At 49.3% G+C, this 23,863-nt stretch overlaps 1 protein-coding gene across 3 annotated transcripts in view; it reads right to left on the reverse strand.

The window, feature by feature from the left end:
• Window positions 1–15,144, reverse strand: part of LOC123853847 (protein kinase C alpha type) — a 57,996-nt gene extending 42,852 nt beyond the window's left edge. Inside the window, exons 1-6 of one of the 3 annotated variants that reach the window (XM_064583858.1) lie at window positions 14,345–15,144; window positions 12,939–13,076; window positions 11,800–11,973; window positions 9,518–9,609; window positions 6,637–6,699; window positions 5,569–5,707 (exon numbers count right to left, since the gene is read on the reverse strand). In XM_064583858.1, coding sequence (XP_064439928.1) covers window positions 5,569–5,707; window positions 6,637–6,699; window positions 9,518–9,609; window positions 11,800–11,973; window positions 12,939–13,076; window positions 14,345–14,377 — 639 coding nt within the window. In that variant the 5' untranslated portion in view covers window positions 14,378–15,144. The remainder of the gene's footprint in view (window positions 1–5,568; window positions 5,708–6,636; window positions 6,700–9,517; window positions 9,610–11,799; window positions 11,974–12,938; window positions 13,077–14,344) is intronic. The other 2 variants (XM_064583859.1, XM_064583860.1) reach the window with 2 other exon arrangements.
• Window positions 15,145–23,863: the final 8,719 nt, after the last annotated feature.

Below are 23,863 nucleotides of genomic sequence, written 5' to 3' on the forward strand. Positions count from 1 at the left end.
GCTGATGCCCACACTCAACTCTGTGCCATCCAGCTCCTGCCGCATCGTTACCACGTGCTCTTCGGGATGGCTGGTTCCCTGTGGCCGGATCCCCTCCCCGCCGCCCCCCGCCCAGCTCCTTGACCTCCACAGTCCCTGGCCATCTCTGAGTTCACAAGCACTCACCTTCCTTGGTCTCCAAGACGCTATGGCTCCCTAGTTTTTCCACCTCTCTGGACACCCCTTGGTCTCCCCTTTTTCCTCCCATTCCTAAAATGTGGCTCCCCCCAGATGTGACCCGTGACCCCCTCCAGAAAAGGTCACAGCTGGTGGCCCACTGGCTGACTCTTAGCGACGTACATTTCTCTTTATATTAGACTCAACTTTGAACAAGTAGGCAAGTTTTACACACAAATGCCGACTTCTGGCGGCGGTCCCAGGCAAGACTGGGCTGCCCTTCCCGTAGGGATGGACGGAGAAGCCGTGGCCCCCTAGGAAGGGCCTCCAGCTTGCTGAACCCATCCAGCCCCCAACCCTCACAGGGGGCTGCACATCTGCGTTTGGCCAGTGGGCTGTGGGGCTGGCACGTGTGCCCACAGACTGTTTCCTTAGCCATGTTGAGGTGCCATCTGTTCTTGCCAAGGGGAATACTCTCTTATCCACTCTCAATCTACGGCTCTCCTGGGCGGCAGTGGCCCATTTCGAACAGCCTCCAGCCCCCCTCACAGGTCCCCGCTGGGCTCCGTTCTCCTGCCGGGCATGGCAGGCCCTTAGCAGGCGCTCTGAGTATCTGGCTGATTGCTGCCACGTGTGGGAGAGGGGCTTCGGTGCTGGTGGTCGGCCCCTGGCTTCTCAAGGGGTATGCCCAGTGGTACCAGCAGGAATACAACCCCGAGTCATTGACTGCGGTAGAGACGTCTGTGACTCAGGTCCCTGATTCCAGTTGAGCTGGATAAGCATCCATCTCCTCCTACAAGATGTCGCTCATGTTGTACAATATCTCCGCACTCATTGTGAACGGCTTGCTCACTCGCGGAGTTTTCTCTTCTCTCTGGAGATGGGGGCAGTAGGTGACAAGAATGTACGTCTGGGCGCTAGGGTGAGAATGTCTCAGGTCCAAATCCCACCTCTGCCTGTTACCAGCCGTGTGACCATGGGTGAGTCACTTAAGCTCTGCTCGCGGGTGCAATGTGACAAACCAGAAGATGTGCTCCGCAGGCTTGGTACAGCGTAGATAGTCCCTACATCATGGGTGTGGTCTAACGCGCCCCCTGCCGCAGCAAGGACTCTGCATGGCACAGTTCCCAAAGGCTTTGCTCCCACCGCAGCAGGAGGTACTCGGAGGTGCACCTGCCAGGAGCAAACCCGTCCCTGCTGCGTCTCTCCTCCCGGGAACAAGTGCGCCAGGCTAGTGTTCAGAGCCTGATGCTTAGCTGCCGGGAGGGACTTGACCTGCAACTGGACCTCACACACCCCAGATCACTTTCGGAGGGGGGATTAAACCCCGATGAAGCTTCCGTTGGTTCTTCTCAGGGACTCGCACTGACCCCGAAGAATTCTTTCTGTGTGAAAGCACTGAGTACCCGTGAGGTCGAGTCCAGGAATTAGTTTTTGATGAGCACCCCCTGCTTGTGCGTGTCCAACTCAACTCCAAAATCCCATCTGTTAGTGACACTTTCTGCCTTAGCTCATCTTCCCTGGTTAAGGAGATGCCACAGTATTAATCCATTTCAAGGGTTTTAAACAAACAGCCATAAATATTTAAGCCTCTGCTTTGCCTATTAGGGAAAATGCCAGCTCAGATAATTATTTTGGCCTCTGCCTGACAGAAAGATTTATACAGAGGACAGGATTATGTTAACCTCTGAGCAAATTAGAAACTTGGAATCTAGATGGTCTTCCGCTTCACCGCAATTATCCCTATGGCCAAATATGCCACATTCCCGGATCCGTATGGGGAAAATGCTAGCAGGAGGTAAAACAGCCTGAATTAACTGTTTCCGGTAAAACACCCGGAATTACTGATCGAGTTCCCAAAGTGGTGCAGCTTATCTTACAATGCAAGTCAACCCGAATCGAAACACGGATATGGGTTTCCGTTCGCCTGAGCATCATGTCGTCCACACTGTAAAGTGTGTCCAGGGCCGGGTCCCGGTGGAGACCCTGTCCCAGTGGCACCCTGTTTGGTACAGAGAGTCTGTGAATGCGTGAGTCACTTAGGAGCAGGCTGTGGTTTAGCATACGGGGCAGTATGAGTGTCTACAGGGGCCTGAGCCTGGCAGTGAAGCCTGGCTCTGGGTTTCTCAGTGACGTGGCCTTAGACCATTACTTACTGCCTTTGGCACCTCTTCTGAAGCATGCTGTGAGGACTATGAGGGGGGCTGCAGCAGAAGACTGCAAGAGGCCCACCATGCAGTGTGGCAAATGGGTCAAGTGAACAATAACCATGGCAGGACCACCTTGCCTGGTGCCAGATGATACTCCAAGTCACAAGACGGCAACCTTATGAGGTAGACGTTATCATCCCCACTTTACAGGGGAGGAAACTGAGGCACGGGATGTTCAAGTAACCTGCCCAGGTGGTAGACGTGCACGCCAATATGATGACTAGAAGATTCTAGAAAGTGCTCAGATGAGAAAGCCAATCTCGAAAGGTATACCGTGTGACTTCATCATATGCCATTCTTGAAATGGCAAAGTTATAGGATGGAAAATAGGTGAGTGGTTGCTGAGGCCAGGGATGGGGACAGGAGGGGTGACCGCGGAGGGGGGAGGTGTGGCTCTAAAAAAAAAAAAAGCCCCAAAGTTACCAAAGTATGTTAGAAGTGTGTCTAGGTGTCCTTGGAGGAGGGGGGTGGGAGTTTATCAAATATAGTTACTTGGGACACCATCATGAGTGTGGCAGGACGGGCCGTGGCCCCTTCCCCAAAGCTGTGTGCATCCTAGTCCGGGAATCTGTGCATATGGTAATTTTATCCGGTAAAAGGGACTTGGCAGGTGTGGTTAAGGGTCCTGGGACAGAGGGACAAGCCTGGGTTATCTGGGTGGGCCCCACGTAATCACAAAGGTCTTCTGAGAGGGAGGCTGTGGGGTTGGGATCATAAAAGACAGAAATGGTAATAGCACGGACCGTAGCCACACAGAGGACGGAAGAGGCAAGGCAACGGGACTCCCCCAGAGTTCCTGGAGGGAGTGCAGCCCCGCCGATAACTTGACTTTGACCCAGTGAGATGGATTTTGGACTTCTGACCCCAGAGCCATATGATAATAAACTTGTATTGTTTTAATCCACTAAGTGCATGGCTACTTGTTGTAGTGGCAATAGGAAACTGATACAATGAGGAACATTAGGGGAAAAAAAAAAAGACAACGAACGTCCGTTATTTGGAACATTTCATCTACGTGGGAAGCGGTCGTCCCTGGGGACGTCACGTGGCTGAAGTGTTACTGAACACAGGAAGCTATTTGTTTAATCGCAGAGAACGGTCTTAATGGAGATGAAGTTCAAACCACTTTTATTCCTAAAAAACACTTCCTTCCCTGTCACCACACATTTATAGCATCTGGTGGGTGTTAAATGGGAGCAGGTACAGCTCATAATCACAGCCTGTTGAATACATGTCAGCCGGTAGAAGGCGTCAGAACAAATCCTGCATCAGGAAGTTGTATTTTTACTGTACGATCTCCCTACTCTTCACGTTTGAGAAATAGGACTATTTAAGCTCACGTTATGCCTGGAGACAGTGATGTGTGAGTTCTTTGGGGGGCAAACCCCCCGAAGTTATGTATCAAGATAACATGTCGCCTTTGGCCATGTCATTGAGAATTTAAGTTTCTTTTTTTTTTTTTTAAAGATTTTATTTATTTATTCGACAGAGACACAGCAAGAGAGTTCCCTCTCTCTTTCATCCACAAGCAGGGGGAGTGGGAGAGGGAGAAGCAGGCTTCCTGCGGAGCAAGGAGCCCAATGCGGGGCTCAATCCCAGGACCCTGGGATCATGACCTGAGCCGAAGGCAGATGCTTAACGACTGAGCCACCCAGGCGCCCCGAGAATTTAAGTTTCTTTTTTTTTTTTTTTAAAGATTTTATTTATTTATTTGGCAGAGACACAGCGAGAGAGGGAACACAAGCAGGGGGAGTGGGAGAGGGAGAAGCAGGCTTCCCGCCGAGCAGGGAGCCCGATGCGGGGCTCGATCCCAGGACCCCGGGATCACGACCCGAGCCGAAGGCAGTCGCTTAACCGACTGAGCCACCCAGGCGCCCCAGAATTTAAGTTTCTAAGTAAATGTTCGAAGTCTGTGTTTCCACACTGGGCAGATAAACAAAATAAGGAAGCTCTTAACAATGGGAAAAAAAAAATTAAGCTTCCTTTTTGGAACACTGGCTACCACAGGGGGTCTACTAGGTGCAAAACACTGTATTTGGCATTTCTGTGCTCAGAGCAATTCTACGAGGAGGACATTATCATCTCTAACTTGCCACTGTGGACACGGGGGGCAGAGAGGCTAAGTCACTTGCCCGAGTTCCCAGAGCCTGTGAAGAATAATCAGGAATGAAGGACACTTTGGTCTGACTCCTAAGCTCATGTCGCACCTACTACCTCTAAGACAAACACGTGGGGCAACAGGTTAAAAATATACCGCACGAGCTGCCAACAGCGAACGCGAGAGCTCTCCAAAGAGGGAAGGCTGGGCTAACTTTGATTCTGTTACCTTCTATAAGGTGCTGGAGCGCAGCTGGGAGGAACCCATTTCATCCACAGAGCTGTGTGTGGATAGGAAGTTGGCTACACAGTGACCCAGGGTTATAACCCGCCCAGTCACTGGTGCGCAGGAAGGCTCACAAGAAGACGAAAATTACTCAGACTCTGTCATAACAGGGGTGCCTGGGGGGCTCAGTCGGTTAAGTGTCTGACTCTTGATGTCGGCTTAGGTCATGATCTCAGGGCCGTGGGATCAAGTCCTGCGTCGGGCTCCACGTGGAGTCTGCTTGAGATCCTCTCTCTCCTTCTGACCCTCCCTACTGGCTCACTCACTTGCTCTCTCTCAAATAAATAAATATATATTTTTTAAAGAATGTTATACAAAGACGAAGCAGTCTGGCCACCGCTGTGATCACGTATCTTGGAACCACTCCGCTTACAACCACACTGGAATGTTCTTCCTAGATTAAACACCATGATCAATTCCAATGGGTCATTTAGGGCACTGATCACTCTGATTTTACTAAAAAGCCATCATCAGAACCACCTTTTGACCCAGTTTTCCCATGCAGAGCATTTTTACAAGCACTATCCGCCCCTTCTCTGCCCAACAGTGTGGCTTAAATTGTTCTGATGATGACGGTGTAAGAAACACATTCTACCATACACCCAGCTTACAGGTCCACAAAACAAAGTTCCACGAAACGAGACATACTCTTACTATGCACTGAGCTCTCACACTTGTTTTTTATTTTGCTCTATTAATTTGGCCTATTTTGTGGCCACTGACTTGGTGATTCGCTAATGATTCTATACCCCATGGAGGGGGCTGTATTTGTGATTTGAAAGGTCTGGTCTAGAAACCAAGGAGAATCGGGGTCCCTACCTCTGGGGCGATGTAATCTGGCGTCCCACAGAAGGTCCTGGTTGTGACTCCATCCATCATGTGTTCCTTGCACATCCCAAAATCGGCAATCTTGATATGCCCTTCCGAATCCAGCATGACATTATCTAACTTCAGATCCCTGCAAGGAAGCAGGAGAGCATCAGCGTCCTTCCCACGACATCACATGGTCTGCTCTGGAGCTAGTGAGACGGAAAGATCTCGGACTAGCTGCCACCTCAATGGCGTATTAACTACGAGTCCTACGGGTAACTACTACGGTCCGGAGAGCCGGGACCAGGAATGACTGGGTTTTGTTTTTGTTTCTGAAATCTCCAGAGCCTACTGTAGTGCCTGACACAGTAGGTACTTAATAAATGCACACCGCATAAATGACTAAATGGTTGGTCTAGCGATCCCCAACCTTGGCCAAGCATGTGAATCACCAGATTCCAATTTAGCAGGTCTGGGGCAGCTCCAAACCATTTGATTTACTAGGATCCCACACAGGGGGGCCTGGCACACAACCAGGTTTGCCAAATCCCAGGTTCAGAACAACCTTGCTGGGTCACATACGTGTGGCCACTGCATTCTGCCTGGTGGCATGGGTCCTTTTACTCTTCAGTTAATCCTGGAAGACATTCCCCTTTCTTTGGCATCAGACTTTCACTGTTGCTAACCACCTGCAGAATTTAATTCACTAGTTCTTCCTCTGCCTCTCCCCAGCTCCCCATGTTCTTCTCCCGCTGAGCATCTATAACAGAAATTCGGTTTCCATTGCTCCCTGACCTTCATTACAAAAAAAGGCAGAGGAAGGAACTGTCAGTGGAGAGAAAAGCATGTTTTCTTGTGGGAAGCAGAAATGAGATATACAAAATCTTCTGAGGTCCAGAGATCGGAAAGTGGCTCTGATTTGCCTGCAGGCTGCAGACAAAGGTAGGTCTCTTGTTACCTTGAGGGTTCTCAACAATGTGTCTTAAGTCCCCATCACAGAATCAACATGCACACGGAGGTCCAGGGGTCCGGGGAAACTCCCAGATGCCCTGCTGGTTGCAGAGCCTCAACACACACCTGTAAATGATTCCTCTTTTATGAAGAAAGAACAATCCAATGGAAATCTCTGCTGCATAAAATCTGCAAAAGAAGATGCTCATCAGGCTTGCTGGCTTGCTCTCTGGATTTCTGAATATTTTGTACCCTCCAGCTCAGGCATCAAGGGGGCAAAAGAATGTAAGACCCTGGGACGACCAGAGATCAGCATCACCCTGCAGATGACAAACCCTTTGCTCTTCGCTTGGCCATTTTAGCACTCCCACCTCCCGGAGGAACTTCACAGCTAATAAGTCAAACAGACAGGTTTATTACCTGTCTAGAAACAAGCACTTCTTGTCTGAGGCCGGTGGACAGTTAATTTACTGCTTACAGGGAATTTCCAATACGATCTCTTATTAAACAGTGGCTGCTAGAATAGTCTGTGTCAGGACTGGGGAAGAGTGGGGAAAATGTCTATTTTCCTACTCACGGACAGAATGCATTAGTGTTTGAAAATGCAGTGATTCCCTGGATGATGGAGGAGCGTGTGTGATGTGCTCTGTAGCTGGTGTCCTCACCATCCCCCCTTACCATCCCCACCCCAAGCGCTGGGATAAATGGGACACACACCATGATTCATACTCGAGTTTACCCTTTTAAATAATTCATAATAAACTCAGAGTAAATGCTGAAAGAGGTTTTAAAATGTGCATAGCATTTAGGAATCTTTGAAGTCTGAGAAACCACAAGACTGCGTTTGTGCAAACATCACATCCGGGAGGCTTAAAATCCACACAACGTCTACACAAGCAGAGAACAACCTCTGGTGATAAGGACTGAACTCTTACGGGGAGGGGTGGGGGTGTGGCATCTCTGAGGGCCACCAGGGGAGGAATGGGATGGGAGAGGGAAAAGCAATGGGATTACAGGCGACCTTTACATGATTTTTCATGCTCTTCTGTATTTTTAAAATAAGAACTTTCTAGCAACACAAGTACACAACGTAAGGGTGCTGGATGAGACACCTTGATGTCACCTCATAACGTAAGGTGGTTATTCTGCTACTTGCTCTTTATAACTTTGTCACCAAGCTTTACTTTACAACCCAAGCATTTTGATGCTTTCTAACTAACAGAGTTAAGACAGGGGATAAAGACAGGCATTCCTGAAAATTGAAAAATAAAAATCTAAATAGAAAAAAAATCCCCCTTCAACAACAAAAATCTGATTGGCGTTCGTGGGTTTGATTAATAAAGACATCTGAGGGCGCCTGGGTGGCTCAGTTGGTTAAGCGACTGCCTTCGGCTCAGGTCATGATCCTGGAGTCCTGGGATCGAGTCCCACATCGGGCTCCCTGCTCAGCAGGGAGTCTGCTTCTCCTCCTGACCCTCCCCACTCTCATGCTCTATCTCATTTTCTCTCAAATAAATAAATAAAATCTTTAAAAAAAAAAAAAAGACATCTGAGAATGAAAAAAAAGAAAGAAAAAAAATTCCCTTTTGCATTTTTTTCAGCTTGCTACCAAAGCATTCCCTCTTCTGCCTTCAGCCAATATTCCCTAAGACACATCAACCCATGCAGGCCGAAAGTTCTTCAGATTTATCTTTCAAATCGAACATCGGCCAGGATCCAATGAACATCTGCTAACTTGATTAATCGGGGTACATGCCCACGATGCATCCTCCCCGAGGGAAATGAAAGAGCTATTTGTATACATCTGCTTCTGCCATGTGTCCTGTGACCTCCTGGCCCCTGGAAAACAGGGTGAGTTTTCAGGTACCGAGGTCCCCCCTTCCATGGGCCGTGTCTCTCCTGGCTGCTGCTGACTCCTGCATCCCAATCAAACCCTCCACACTGCTCATGATTCTCCCCCAAACCATCTCCTCCTTGGCAGTTGCCCACTCCCAAACCTAAAATGAGGTGTCACCCGAAGAGGTGTCCGGTGTCTCTGTTCTACACCGAGTTCCCCTTTTCTTCCTCCAGAATGTTTCTCAAAAGCCCTTACTCTTCTTTGGCTCCAAGGTCAAGACCTGATGAAGGTTCCATTTTTTCTCCTCTATATAGATTTTCACCAGCCCCCTTGCACCCGTCCCTACTCTCCCCTTCATCCTTCCTTCCCCTCTCGGTCACGGGGCTCTGTGAAAACTGGGCCTGATGGTGTGAAGCCCCATTGAAACCCCCTCCCGCCACGCCTTCCATGGTCCTCAGCTGGCTCCATCAGGCTCATCACCCGGAGCCCTTGCACCCCCTTCTGTCCCGCTGGCTCGGGCATTCCCTGAGGATGTTCTTTCCCCACTCCCCTTTACCAGGGCTCACGTGCCACCTCTAACATTACAGCCACATAGTACAGTTGTCGGGTGACTTCTCCTACCCTGGGTCAAGGTGGTGAGGTCCCGGAGGGCAGACAGCCTATCCCACTCCTGGCACCTGGTGTGTCGTGAATGTACAATAATCGTTTTTTTTTTTTTAAAGATTTATTTATTTGAGAGAGCGAGAATGAGAGAGAGAGAGAGTACATGAGAGGGGGGAGGGTCCGAGGGAGAAGCAGGCTCCTCGCTGAGCAGGGAGCCCGATGCGGGACTTGATCCCAGGACTCCGGGATCACGACCTGAGCCGAAGGCCATCGCCTAACCGACTGAGCCACCCAGGCGCCCAATAATCGTTTGTTTAAAACGAGTGGCTGACTCAATCCATGAGGATGGAATTGGGTGACAGGCGGATACACCAGCATCTCCGACCAACTGGAAGTAGAATGAACCTCTCCTTCCGAAGGGTCGGTGGACCCAAACCAAGAAGTTGGCCCCCTGGGAGGAGACGGTGCTCAGCTCCAAAGTAGGCAAAGCCCCACTTCCATATTTCACCCAGCAGCAGTCCCTGTGTGCTGTCTAAATTAAGGGACTTTAAAAAAAAAAATACTCACACTGCTTGTGGTTCCTTAAATTTTCCTACTTGCTGAATGTGGTACATGAGGTCCCCGCCATTGACGTATTCCATTACGAAATACAGCCGGTCCTGAAGACGAAGGTGCAACATGTGAGCAGGACTTGGCCACCGGCCGAGAATCTTCCTTCACTCTTCTAGACTGTGTTTTGCTTTCTCATCAGTTAGTAAACTGTGGGCTACCCTGGCAGATCTGCTCAGTGGAGCCCTGCAAAATTTTTCTTCCCAAATGAAATAGAAGTCATAAACCCTACTGCATGAGGGCCTTGGGAAGCATAAAGTCATTAACTGTCAACATGGCTGCCCCCTTCTGGTTCCATATACTCCCTATTGTAGTAACGGCCTCCCAACACTCTTCCCCTTTCTCCTGCACATTAAGACATGTCTAAGTTAGCGATGGTGTGAAGAATCCAAATGGGCCAATTATTTACTTTTAACGAGTGTTGCTCGCTCGCAGCATCTGGGGGGAAAACCCCAGTGATGTAGTCATGCGTTTCCACCAGAAGCTTCTGAAAACAGATCTCGTGAGTTAGGCTGGGCTCCTAAATTATAAATGCTCAATGATATTTACTGTGGGGGAGGGGACTATACATGGAGAGGCTAATCCAATGTGCTTCTGCATCATAATAGGCCCAAGTATTGCTTTTTATTTTCTCCGTCACTGGTGTGCTCAATGTCGGCCCCACGGAGGGCGTACATCATAGGCCCCAATAAAGCTGCATATTTATGAGGACATTACAGTGGGGTAAATGGGGGAAAATGGGGTTGAACAGCCAAGCAGCTCACAGCACAGCACACCCAGGTGAAAGCCAACCTCTGCTCGCTTCTAGACAACGTCACCATTTCGCGGAAGTTATTAAACATTGAAGTGCTGCACGGGGAATGGAAGATAACAATGAAGTTGGTGCTAGCAGTGGGGAAACAGCTCCTGGAGCTTCCTTCTCTAGCTTTCCTGTGATGAATTTTAATTCCATCTTTATTTCCGTGTTTTGCTGCTCCCTGGAGCTCCATCCGTGTAACCGGGGTGATAGGATCCGGGCTGGGATTTGCAGACATGGCTCCCCGTCTGGCATATTGCTCCTCCCTCCTGGGCACTATTTAGGTGCTGCTGGGAGAAGGGGACCGGCCATGCCACCGGCACCAGGCTGACACGCAGTGGCCGGCGCCTGGCTCTGCAGTCCATGGCCCGCCCCAACACTGTGCGGTTACACGGTCATTCTGAGATTCTAAGCTCCAAGAGCATGGAGGGGGACCTCCCAAGAGATTTTTAAAGAGAGATGGAAGACAGAAAGTCATTTTCTGGCCAGTAGAAAGTTAAAAATAATTATAATCGTAACAGTAATAATTATAGCTACTGATTATTGAGTCACATCTTAAAAAGGGCAGGCGCTGAGGGTGGAAAGCCTGTCTTTGGGCATGCCTGACAATGGTGCCCTCGAAATGGTTATATTTCTTGTGGGCCACCTGCAAGCTCCATGCCAGGGCCCTGGCCCCACAATGGGCTGATCGGTGCTTCGGAACCCTCTTGTCCTCCTTTTCGTTATACTGTAAGACAGGGCTCAGCAAACTTTCTGTAAAGGGCTAGACAGCAAATACTTTAGGCTCTGCGGGTATCTTGCAATGATTCAACTCTGCCTGCACCGCGGGAGACCCACTGCGGGGGACAGGAAAATGAAGGAGCCTGGCTGTCTTCCAAGAAAATGATTCACGCACCCTGAAATGTGAATTTCATCTAATTTACACATGTCACAAAATATTATTCTCTTTTTCTCCTCCAACCTTTCTTAGAGCTCATGGACTGTACAAAACAGGTCAGACTACCAAGCCTGCTGTGTGCAGTAAACAAGAACACACTCTTTTACAAGATCAAGTTTGCTCGGATTCTAATGCATTGCCTAGCAACGGGACCCGTAGCCTTCAAAAGCCACGACCATGGGTTATTTTATTGGTGTTGTAACCCCAAGTCTTAGCACATGGCCTGGTATAAGGAATGTACCTTTGTACATTTGTACCTTATAAAACGTACCTTTGGTACAAACGTTTGCTGAATTAAATAGAATTAGTGCCAAGCCTATAAGTAGGGAGCATCCCAGATCTGGAGGGGGCTCCCCAAATTTACCAGCAGCATAGGAGTGAGAGGTTTTCTTGAGCCTTCTCTACTAGAGGAAGGTGGATTCAGATGCTTAGAACCCTGGCTTCAGGGGTGGCCCTTGGGAGCACGCCGCGTGCAGCACCACAGATCGGAACCCCCAGGGGCCTTACCACTGTCTGGAAGCAGGAGTGTAGCTGTGTTAGGAACGGGGGCTTGTCCAACAGGGCCAGGACTCGCTTCTCCACCATGGTGCACTCCACGTCGTCATCTTGAATCACCACATCCTTCTTCAGGATTTTGATAGCATACAGTTCCTCTGTGCCCTTCCGGTCAGCAAGCATCACCTGGGAGCAGACGAAAGGCAAGCTGAAAGCTTCAGAAGCGTACGTCTGGTACTGGGGGTGGGGTGGGAGAACCTGGTCAGGTGGCCGTTCAGTCGGCCTATGCTATCTATTCATAAAGTTCTGCTGCATGTGCAAATTTTTTTTTTTTTAAGATTTTATTTAGTTATTTTGAGAGAGAGAGAATGAGAGACAGAGAGTATGAGAGGGAGGAGGGTCAGAGGGAGAAGCAGACTCCCTGCCAAGCAGGGAGCCCGATGCGGGACTCGATCCCGGGACTCCGGGATCATGACCTGAGCCGAAGGCAGTCGCTTAACCGACTGAGCCACCCAGGCACCCTTCATGTGCAAATTTTGAAATCTTGCGCATCAGCGCAGATTACACTCTCCCAGCACGGTGTAATTTAGAAGCTGTCGAAGATTTGCATGCTGCGTGGGCTATGGCCACATGATGGCGCTATGGTGGCCGTGGGAAGGAATATACGCGCCCTTGGTATTAGCCTTGAAGTGTGCACATTTTTCAGGAGCATCCTTTGGGCAAAAACGTGACTGACCTTTATAAAACTTCTCATGAGTTGGGAGCCAAGACAAAGAAAGAGGCGGGATTGGAAATCATTTCCTGGGTCTATCGTAAGATCTGGGGCCACAGAAGCCAAATGCAGACAAACAGGTTCTACAAATCAACTTCTAATTTTTAGTTGTGAAAATTATTGATTCAACCAACATTTTGGAGTACCGGCTCTGTTCCCAACCCGGAAATGGGGACACACAGGGAACGGTCTGTAGCTTTCTGGATACAATTGTTTCTAATGAAATGAAGTGGTGGGTGGGGCACCGGGGAACATCTGAGAAAGGAGTACAGAGAACAGGGAGATCCCAAGGATGGCTCTGGAAACCTCAGGGAGCACAGGACCGATCCCTGCAGTCTCTGAAAAAGCCCCTCCGCCTCACAGACAATCATCCCCTTACCTTTCCAAAACTCCCTTTCCCCAGCACCATGAGGAAATTGAAGTCGGTGAGTTTCACTCTGTCCAGGTTGTTGGAAGGTGGTCTCCTGTCTTCTGAAGGACTGATTACTTTGTTACCAGCAGGGCCAAGCTTGGCTTTCTAAACAACAAGCACACGCGTGAAATCGATGAGTCATTTTTCCCAGGAAAAAGAGTGATAGAAAGCATTTAACTAAGCTTGAGGGCAGCTGGGAGGTGGGAGGTGGGATGGGGGCAAGAAAAGAAATCACAGGGTGACGAAATATTTATTCAAGTCAGTAGCTATATTTACCCTAAGGGCAATATTTGCAAAGTGCAAAAAAAAAAAAAAATTGCCCTTACCTATCAAGAGACAACTCTTTACATAGTTAACCAAGTCAGGCTGATTCTCATTCTAGGACTTAGAAGTTAACTTCTTGGGGAAAATGGGTGTTTCACAATGGTTAACATAATACAAGAAATAAACTGTGCACTGATGCTTTTCTAATTTGTAGATTTTCCAATTTGATTCATTTGCATAAAGGAAACTTGGATCCTAGCAAAAAGGGGTTCCCTGGAGAGGAAACTCTTAACCGGCAAGCTTAGGGATGATTTATTGCTACTTTAAAAGGCACAGTAAGAAGAACATAGGGTTCTTTTTTTTTTTTAAGTTAAGAGTTGAACTCAGGAAAATGGTGATACGCATGAGAACCTGGGTTCACACAAAACATGGCAGCACCCTTTGAACCTGAAGCATCCCTGGTCAGTGACCTGTCAGTTACCAGAAGGCATTTTTATAAACCAGGCTCACGCTACACACAGTGCTGGAGAAACTACACCCTCATTACTCTGATTGAAGAGTTAGAGTCTTGGGTCAAAGGTTGAGGAGAGCAAGGAGGCTCCGCTGAAAAGGAAAGGCTAATGGGATCACGTGGGAAGGTCTCAAAGGTCAGCAAAGGAGCCCAGGAAGAATCTCCCCCCAGACTCTGCATGGAGAACATCTGCCCGACGGTGAGGGCACAGTTGCTGGACATGTCAGCTGCTGAAAAGGCCAGGGTCCTGCAGTGTGGCTCAATTGCCAAAACCACAGCCCTGAGCCCGACTGAGCCCAAGGGCAAAGACTGTGGCTTTGGATACATTCTGAATGATGAGGTACACCCCCTGCCCTTCCCCAAGGCAGCAGACCTAAGTGCAGCTTTGAGTTTCCGAGTAGGTGCCAGGACAACACTCAAGTCAATGTGGTTACCAAAAAGGTGTAGGACGTAAAGAAGACATCCTGGGCTTTACTACGTGACCAGAGCACTCTCCTGGGGGAAGATGGGGGATCTGACATGTTTTCTTTAGCAGCAGAGGCAGCTTCTGAGGAATCACCCATACTCCCTTAGAGCAACAGTGTCCCTTCGTCCCCACCTTGTGCCAGGCTCTGTGGAAGAGGTTTTGCATTATGGGATCCAGCCGTCTCTGGATCCCCAGGCCTCACATAGTGCTTAGCACAGGGCGTGTGCTCTACATTCTGGCTGAATAAGGAAATGAAGCTTGAATGTGTTCATCAGATGCTGTGCTGTTAGGTGATGCTTTTCTGTGATAAAAATAACATGTTTCAGTAAGGATCAAACCTCATGGCCTGCGTGCGTATTCAGATGAACTAAGCATAGCCATGTGGGCAGAGACATTAAGACATGGAGGAAAGATGGCCCCAACTTTTCTGCAGAGATCTTAAGCCACGGGGAAAGACGGCCCTCACATTTTTGCTTCCAGGCTGAAAGTATTTAATACAGCTGTCCTATATACCTCTATCGGCAGTGCCCGGTGGGACACAGACATGAACCTGGGGGTCACTGGATACACCGACACTCTTTAAAGACAAAAACCCTAACTGCAGTGATACATAAATTGGCCTCCCCTTTGACAGAGGATGGAAGTAATGTCCAGACAAACTTGTGAGAAAGAGCCAAGACATAACCACTAGTGTTACATCAGGACCCCCCTCAACTGCAGGACCAGCCCCGTCCTCTGGAAGCCAGGAAGCAGGAATGCAGGAGCACCTGGCTCCGGGGTCCCAAACAGACCAGGTTCGACCCATTGCCGCTGACAAAGTCCAAAGGCAGACAAATGATGGCTGGTGAAATGAGAAAGTAGTTTATTTCAGGGAGGCCAGCACCAGGAAGACAGCGGACTAGTGTCTCAGAGACTGTCTCCAAAGTGCTGAGAGCGCTCCCAGGATTATGTAAGGAAAATGTTGGGCAGAGGCCAGTGGGTACATGCATGCAGCTGGGCAGTGAAGGTCAAGTTGATCGCTGTCTTGGGGTCAATCACATGGGGTCTTGCTGGCTCGGGGCATTCCTTATTGCCGGAGAGGGTAGTTTTAGTCCCCATCACGGGATGCTTTGCCCGAGTTAAGGGAGAAGCTGGAAAGGAGAACTTAATCAATTAGAAGGTAGAGACTGGGATCAAAACGGAGGTGGCGGATAGCAGAAGTCCTCTTTCACTCCAAACATATGTCTCAGGAATGATTCCAAGTTGATAAACTTTCTGGTGTGTGTCGTCGAAATTGCAATGAACAATCAGGAAGTTCAAGTGTGAGATGAGAATACCCACGACGCCACTCTTTTCTGTTCTTTTGATTTTTAAAAAGAAACGTTATCAGAAAGAGGCACGAGGAGATGGATTTTATTTTGTCGGGAACTTCACAGTAAATTCTGAAAAGGCGGACTCAGTGCTCTGAGGGGCTTGAAACAGTCGAAGAGCGTCTTCACCTGGGTGAGGCTGTGATCGGGCTGGGGCTGCCCACGAACATCCAGCTTGCATCTAAAGCACGGGGCTCCTAACCAGAGGCTCCAGACTTGTGAATTCCTAGAGTCCCAGCTCCTTCCTCCTTTGACCCTTCAGCACCACAGACAGCAGAGACAGCAGCCCACGGAGTGACCTCCGGACAGACACTGCCCTCACTGGGGGCCATACGGAGCAAAGACTCTGAGTTTTGTGCTATGTCCTTAGTCCAGTTACAGGGAAAAGATTGTCCCCAAAGGGATGTAAATGCAAGAAAAGCATTTTCGCATTTGAGTACTTCTGAATCCGACTGCCGGAGGATCTTAGATTCCGCTCTGAAATCAATCCATGAGGTTTGGGCGGAATGTAGACAAAGGAGTCTCCTACTCTGGGGAGGGGAAGCCGGAGGGAGGAAGGACACAGGCTTCTTGCCCTGCCCCGGGCAGATTCCATTCTCATGTCTCTGGAGCCAGAAGCAGAGTTGGGTTCCATGTGGCTGGCAGAGCAGAGGGATGGTTTGGAAGGAGATGGGCCAGGCTGCTACACTGACCTCATTCTCCATCAGGGGGCAGGCTAGAAAGTGGCCTGACCCAGGGGGCGAGATGGAGTTCTCCCCAGCTCCTGGCAGCCCTGAGATAGGAGGAGCCCGGGGGACTTCGTGCAGCTAGCCTTCTGACCAGAGACACGTGGCTTCCACATTCCCGCTGCACAATATGCTTCTGGAGTCATTCCCACGCTGCCACTGCAGGGCCCAGCTGCCGGATGGCATGAAGCCATCGCCAGTACGGAGTTTGCAAAAGCAGCTCTTCCATGAGAGCAAAACCTCAGTGGTCCGGGCCTGACTCTGGCAAGTCCTTCGCTCACCCTGGGTCTAATCAGTAGCACAGCTGGAGGAGACAGCCCGTGGCTATCCTAGCAGCTGTGCAGCTGGAGGTGGCGGGGAGCAAACGACCGCCAGGAGGGCGCTCTACACGGCCTCCACCTCCAGTCTGCGTTCAGGCAGCCTCTGCCTCCTGATTCTCATCCTTGGCCCCTCCACCCTGCCTCCCCCTCCCCCCATGCTGTGGGAGTGCAGTCCCCCACCCCCTCCCGGGCTGACTTCTCCCTGCCTGCAGGCTTTAGCTTGCTCGCCATCTCTCCAGAGGAGCCCTCCCCAAAGACTGGCTGCCATTCTTCCCCCCATGGCCCTGCTCTCAAGAGCGCCACATAGGGCAACTTGTGAATATTTATGGTGTATCTGTTTAATGCCTCTTCCGATCACACTGTACAGCCAATCTATCAACAGGTCGTGCCAAATCTACCTGCAGGTTAGGTCCAGACTTTAGCCTCTTCTCTGGGGCTCCTTTACCACCTCTCTGAGGTGGTCCCACCTCTAGTGTCCCCAACTCCTGTGACCTCCCTTTCAGTGTATTCCCTGGAGGGACCCTGTCGTGCTTCCCTGGCTTCCTATCTGCTGGACAGAAAAAGGCCGAGTTGTCACAAAGGATGAGGAAGAGACCCTTGGCTGTCAGTTCTGTCTCCGACCTTGGTCCCATGACTCCCCCAGCCCCTCTGTTCCAGCCTCCAGTCTTTGGTCACTCTTCCCATGGGGCCTTGCTATCTTGCTCATCCACCAAATCCAGCTTAAGCACCACCCTCATCTTCGTGATGCCTCCTCCCTCCTGGGATTTCCAACCTGTGGCAGACATTGTCTATGACCCACCCACATCCCCTGAGCTTTTGGCTCTGCACCCCTGTGCACATCAGAGGCTGTCCGCGGGTTCTGTTGGGGCCGCGCCTGCACAGCAAGCCTGAAATGCCCATGTTGCTGCCCCAGGAAGTCGTGGCCTCGACTGGCCGCACAAGAAAGTGGATTGCATGCCGTCTCCCTAGCTCCCCAGCAGGACTGAGCTCCAGTGTGTCCAGCATTGGTACCATCTGAAGAACTACCATGCCCTGATCTTAGCTGGCTTCCTCCCTTCCCTGGGTCACATCCCTGCTCCTCCCCCCCCACCCCCGCCCTGCCCAGGTCTTTTGGGATCACTTCTCGAATGAACTCCTTGCTCTCAAAACCCTGTGGCAGAGTTGACTGATCTGGGGAACCTAAACCAACAGATGAACATTTTCTGAGGATTTGCTGATCTTTCTCATTAGACTGTGAGGTCCTGGAAGGCAGAGTAAGATGGTCCTTACTTTGTGTCTTTAGGTCAAGCACTGTGCTGGGTACATAACTGCACATTCACTGAATATCTCATTGATTGATTGACTCATTCATTCATTCAAAATCATATGTCTTCATTAAGTCCTACAACAGAATTTGAAGAGGCCAAATCACGAATGGTACAGTCAGCTGGTAGCCAATACCAGCCAGCCATCTGCCCAACGTTAATACAGAAAAGTGGCTGTTACCAGGTATGTCATTTCAGAGGGTGGCCCCTGGACAATGTGCATTTGGATGTTCAAATATAATCGGAACTCCTTCCCTCAAGCAATTACCGGTCATGCTGGGACAGCCACAGACAAAGGCTGTGAGGGCATCTCTGCCTTTAGGGAGGTTGGCCACACAGTGACCCTCCCCAGAGGCCACGCTAGACTAGTTAGCTGGGCCAGTGAGCTGAAACTCAGAAGTTTCTCTGAAAGGACATTCCTCCGGTGAGAAGTCCTGATTGCCCTGGACTTCACTGGAATCCACGGAAGACCAACAGTGAGGCTTTGCATTGACGGTTCCTTTCTCTGAGCTTTTGAGTGGGTTGTTTGGCAACGGGTCTCCTGGCAGGATAGAGCCCTCCCTTCTCAGCTTGTGTATTGTTGGCATAACTGGTTGTCATGAATGTAATTCAGACTTCACCAGGAGTGCAAATAAAATTAATATATGTCCAGGGATAAAGCTGAAGCCGATGGCCTAACTGCAGAAATTTCAGCAGACCCAAGGAGGCCTCAGAATAAGCAGGTCAACATTTCCTTTAGCAATGCAGACACGCCCTGCACGGCCAGACGCCCTCCTGGGCTGTGTGCACAAAGGGGAATTCACACCCGGAGAGGAGAGGCAGAATGTCTCCCGAAGCCTGGCATCAGAGGAGGGAGCAGAGAACTGACTGGGGCTGGAGCTGGAAGCACATATGAGCCTGCTGGTCATGCTCCTTGCTGATAAATCCCAAATCTTGAGTTCTTGCTCAGGACACATTTTGATTCAACTCATGGGTCCTTGTGGGTAAATTTAGACCATTTCACCACTTATTCCACAGATATCTGTGTGTCTGTCGTGCCCCAAACACTGGGCCAGATGCTGGGGAAATCAGATCAATACGATGTAGCCTTTCCTCTGGAGAACCTGCAGTTAAAAGGTACTGTGGTCTATGTCCCTGTTATTCAACGTGTGGTTTGTGGATCAGCTGTAGCAGCACTGCCTGGAGGCTGGTCAGGAATGCAGATTCCTGGGCCCCACCCCAGATCTACGGAACGGGAACATGCAGTTTTAACAAGATCCTCAAGTGAGTCCTGTGCACGTTTCAGATGTGCTAGTCGAAGTCAGAATGTTTCTCCAAGTTCAAAGTCCCTTCAGAGTCCCTGGGACCTTTTCTACCTTCAACAATCTTCAATTATCATATAAAATCAATGGCAAGTTCTGGAAAGAGCCCCAGACTTTGGTTCCAGAGAGTTTAGATCAAATCCTGGCTTTACCCATTTTTGCTGTGTGACTCTGGGCAGATGATATGGCCTCTCTCAGCGTCAGATTGCTCATCCATAATATAGTAGTACCAAGACCTCTGTATCCCTGGGCTATGCTGAAGCTGAAATGAGGAATCCTTTGTAAGAGCCCCCAGCGCAGAGCCTCCCATCACATCCTTTACCGGGGTCTTCTTTTCTTTGCCCCAGGAAGGAGAAGGTGTACTTCCCTCAGGCTCTTGGCCTCCACCTGCTCCCTGCCTATGGATTGAAGGCCTCTGTGAGCAGCTGCAAGTCACCTGGGTCAGGGTTCTGCCAGGCTGACTCACGGTCCTGTGATTATGGATATGTGTCAAGCCTGCAGACAGGCTCTGCAGGAGCTCAGGACCCGTGGGGAGGCCGAGGCAGATCCCCTGTGGGCTTCCCCGCTTCCGTGCCCTCCCGGTGAGGTAGGAGAGGAACTGGGTCTCAGCTCTAGCTGCTCTCCGATTTCTGGAGCATCTTCCGTAGCTCCCTCAGGGGCTAGGACCGTGCAGGAAAAGACCTTGACTTAGGGTGCTCTCCCCATTGGAAAATTTCCTAATAACCAACACGCATCTCATTTTATGACCCAGATACATTCTCCCAAAGTCCTAAGAGTCTGCAATCATCGAAGGTGTTCACAAATTTCAAGGACTCCCTTGGTGAGTTTCTGTAAAGCACATCATACAAAGTGAATCTGACTATTGCAAATCCAAATTCTCCCAGGTTGGGGTTGAAGTGTGGATGTGTGTTAAACACCTTTGTCTCAGGAGCTGTCTGTGTGTGTGTTCAGAGGCTATCCACATGCAGCTCATTATTAGGCGGGTAGGTTTCAAATGAAAACTATGGCGCTGGGTGTCTATGAGGGATAGGATTGCAACAGATGTCAACTCTCTATTAGGCTGGACCATTTGCTGCTGCTGAGCTGGGATGATCTGACCTGTAGTACTGCCAATTCCAATCAGTTTAACATAATACCATAGACAGTCTGCAGTCTGTGAATTTTGTATAATGATTATGCTCTAGCTTTGGTATGTGGGAAAACAGACAGACAATAAAGACATGGGGAAGTGTACAGTCACAAAAACCAGCCCCCAATACAGTAACACCTTGACTAGCAATCCTTCCAAGAGGTGCTAACTTAACCTCAGTAGGAATCCAAGCCTAAAGGTTTCTCTACAGTAAGGAAGTAGAGAGTTAACCATAATTCCAGGTCTCCCAGTGGATCTATTCTATAATTATGGAGCCTCTGGGTAACCCTCCGAAGTATGCTGTAATGCTTCAACTTATTCCATTGTAAATGTGTCCATTTGTACCTATTTTGTGACTGTGTCTTCAATAATATCTCCCAGCAGAACAGAAAATATGGCTTTGATGAATATATTTATCAAAGATGTTTTGCAAGGTGTAAAGAGAGGAATCTGACAATAGACGTTTCTACTTCTAAGATTCCAAGGGCAGACACATCAACAATGACCAACTATAGGAGCAAATGAATAATTGTGGATTTCTTCCATAATCTCTTCTCTACAACGAAAATGCCCTGTATTCAGGGCTTCTCCGAACAATTTTGACAGTGTAGGACTGATGGCGTTCTGGTGCTGTTCCATAAACAGGTCTATCTCTGCTATATATAACCAAGGACCTTAGCATCGCGTCTTAGCCCTAAGGTGACATATTCACCTGCACCCACTGCAACATTCGTTAAATCAAGTGGTTTCAGGAGAAAACCACAAGGGAACTGAAAGCCTTTTCAATGATACTGTTAACGGAATATGGCCAGTGTATTTCTAACAGCCCTGAGTCACGACATCTATTACTCCCTACTCAGTAACCAGGCAACAGGTTAAGATGATGGGACCTCATGGGCACCCCAGGCTCCTGGGTAACACAGAGTAAATAAAACGCCTGCTGTTCTCTGGCTAAATAATTTTTTGTCTTCTGGAACATGTCAAGCATGCTTGCCTTCTGAGGGCCTTTGCACTCTCTGCTCCCTCTGACCCAGACAGGAACAAGACACCCTCCCATCTCTGCTTGGGAGATGCTTTAACACTGAGGCTTCAACAGGGCACCCTGTCCTCCCCTTCCCGTGGCGTGGATTCTCACTATCATCTATTTCCCTGTCTCTCTCCATGGCAAGGAGCATAGGGGCCTTATCTGTTCTGCTCACTGACGTATGTCCAGGGCCCAGGGGAGAGTCTGGGGCATGGTGCTCCTCGAATCCTTTTATGGATGCACGTGTGCACCGGGAAAGACAATTACTTCTCATACAAGCTTTTTTAAAAGGCAGAGTTACTGCCTTTAAAGAATTTCTACAACAATGCTGCTTCTTGTGAGCATAGTAGTACATTTCATAGGCATGGGTGGATAAATAAATAAATAAATAATAAATAAATAAATAAGACAACTTAAAATACCCATAGTTTCAACGCCCAGAGAGAATCACTGTTAACGTTTTGCTGTATATCCTTCTAAAGGTTTTCACGTTTTCTTCTTTGACATAAACAGAATTACACTGTTTGCAACCTGCTTTATGCCTTAGTATGTATACTAAGTATAAAAGTTGTAAACTTTTTCTTGGGAGGCACTCTGCCGCCACATGATTTTAGTGACTGCATCATACCCCGCAGTGTGGCTCTACCACAGTGTATTTAGCCTTTCCCCTATTGTTGGACAGCTACACTGATTCCAATTTTCAGTTTTCAATAACACACAGATGAACAATTTTGTATTCCAAATTTCCGTGCACATCCCCGGTCTCCCTAGGATGGATTCCTGATGTGGATCTGGCCGAGTCAAGAGGGACATGGCAAAGGTTGGTACCCAAGGCCAGGTGCTTTAATCTGACCATGAATGTGGGACAGAAAAGGGGAACCCAAAGAGTCAAGACAGCCTGATTCCTGAAGGCAGGATCTTGGTTTCTTTCAGGTCTTGTGTCTGATTTCATAGTAGGAATATCTGATAAGTACATTTTTTTTTTTTTACACCCCCCTTCAGATTCGGTAATCCAACCTACAACTATAACCTGGAGGCATGTGGCTAGATGATTCCTCTCGTATGCCAACACCTGCTGACAAGTTTTCTCCTGGCACTGGGGATCAGAGGTGGCTGGCAAATCATAGGTGTGCATCATTCATTCTTCTGCAAGGAGTTCTCAGACCCAGGGACTGTCAGCAGCAGAAGGGTCCTTGGGAAGGTCTGCCCTGCCTTTGGTTAGGTGAAGACACGGAGGTCTAGAGAGCTAACTCCACTACCCATGGCTACTGAGCCACTGAGACAGTACTGGGGGCAGGGGTAGGGGGAAAGAGAAGGATGTTACTTTCCTCGATACTGGTCCTTGAAAGAGGACCCCGGATCATCTGGCTGAGGATCGTTCCCCTGAGATGTAATGTTGGACCAACAGCACAAGAGTGACAGAGCTTTTTGTATTTAGAAGGAAGCTGGAGATAAGCTAACCCAGGTCACCCACATTACAGACGTGGCAACTGGCTAACTGACGTGTCTAACTCCGTCTTCGTCCCTGGGCTCTGAATCCAGACCTCTGATCTTTGAATCCAGTGCTCATCCTCCTGTAGCAAGGGTAGGCCAATGTCTTCTGTAAAGGGATGGGTAATATTCAGCTTTGTCAGCCAAAGACGGTCTCTGTTTTAACAACCCAATTCTACCATTGGAGTGTGAAAGTCACACGGGTGAGTGAAGGAGCGTGGCTACGTTCCAATAAAATCTTATTTACAAAAACCCGCAGTAGCTGGATTTTGGCCTGTGGGCTGCCATTTGCCTACCCTCGCCCTGTATCACTGTGGTTAGATGTAAACAGCACGCCTGTGTCTCCTTGTTAACCCACCAGAACGGCAACAATGAAGAACCTCAAATGCACGTGAACGACCCACTCTCTTCCACGGTGCCCGATGTGCTAACTGGGACAGGGACACGCCGTTGTGCAGACACACAACGTGCCGAAGGAAGTGCTTATTCGGTAGGGCAGAAATGTAAGGGAAACCACATTGAGTCATTTTCTTAATAAGAAATATTTTTATGGGCACATCCACTTAGGCTGTCACCACTGCTGAACGAATTCACAGGGAGCCGGCTGGCCTGTTGTCATGGCAACCGAGCCGCCGTCTCCGGAGAAACATCCGCACTAGGCCCAACGTGGGAAAGGCAAAGTGCTTGGTTCTTTCTGTCCTGAGTATCACACACCCCTAGGACCTTTACAGCCAGCCTCGTTCTCCCTCATTTCCCAGCTCTGTCCCCTAACTGCTGTCTCGGGTATCAGGGGTATCCACGGGTATCAGGCTGAAGCACTTGTCTCGCCTGATGAACCGATCCTGGGAAGGCTACTGCCCTCAGTCCTCCCCCCGCTGCTGAGACTCCAGACTTTGGTGAGGATCCGAGGTCCAAAAACTTGCCCTCAATTCTTCCCTTTGCCAAAAAAAGACGGTCTCTCGCCAGGGGGCCGACGGCACACATTGGTCTGGAGCCTTCCGGAAGGCA

This window comes from Mirounga angustirostris, unplaced genomic scaffold (genome assembly GCF_029215605.1).
Source record: "Mirounga angustirostris isolate CCGP_5_RB_7025 unplaced genomic scaffold, mMirAng1.0.hap1 SCAF_42, whole genome shotgun sequence".
Lineage (NCBI taxonomy): Eukaryota > Metazoa > Chordata > Mammalia > Carnivora > Phocidae > Mirounga > Mirounga angustirostris.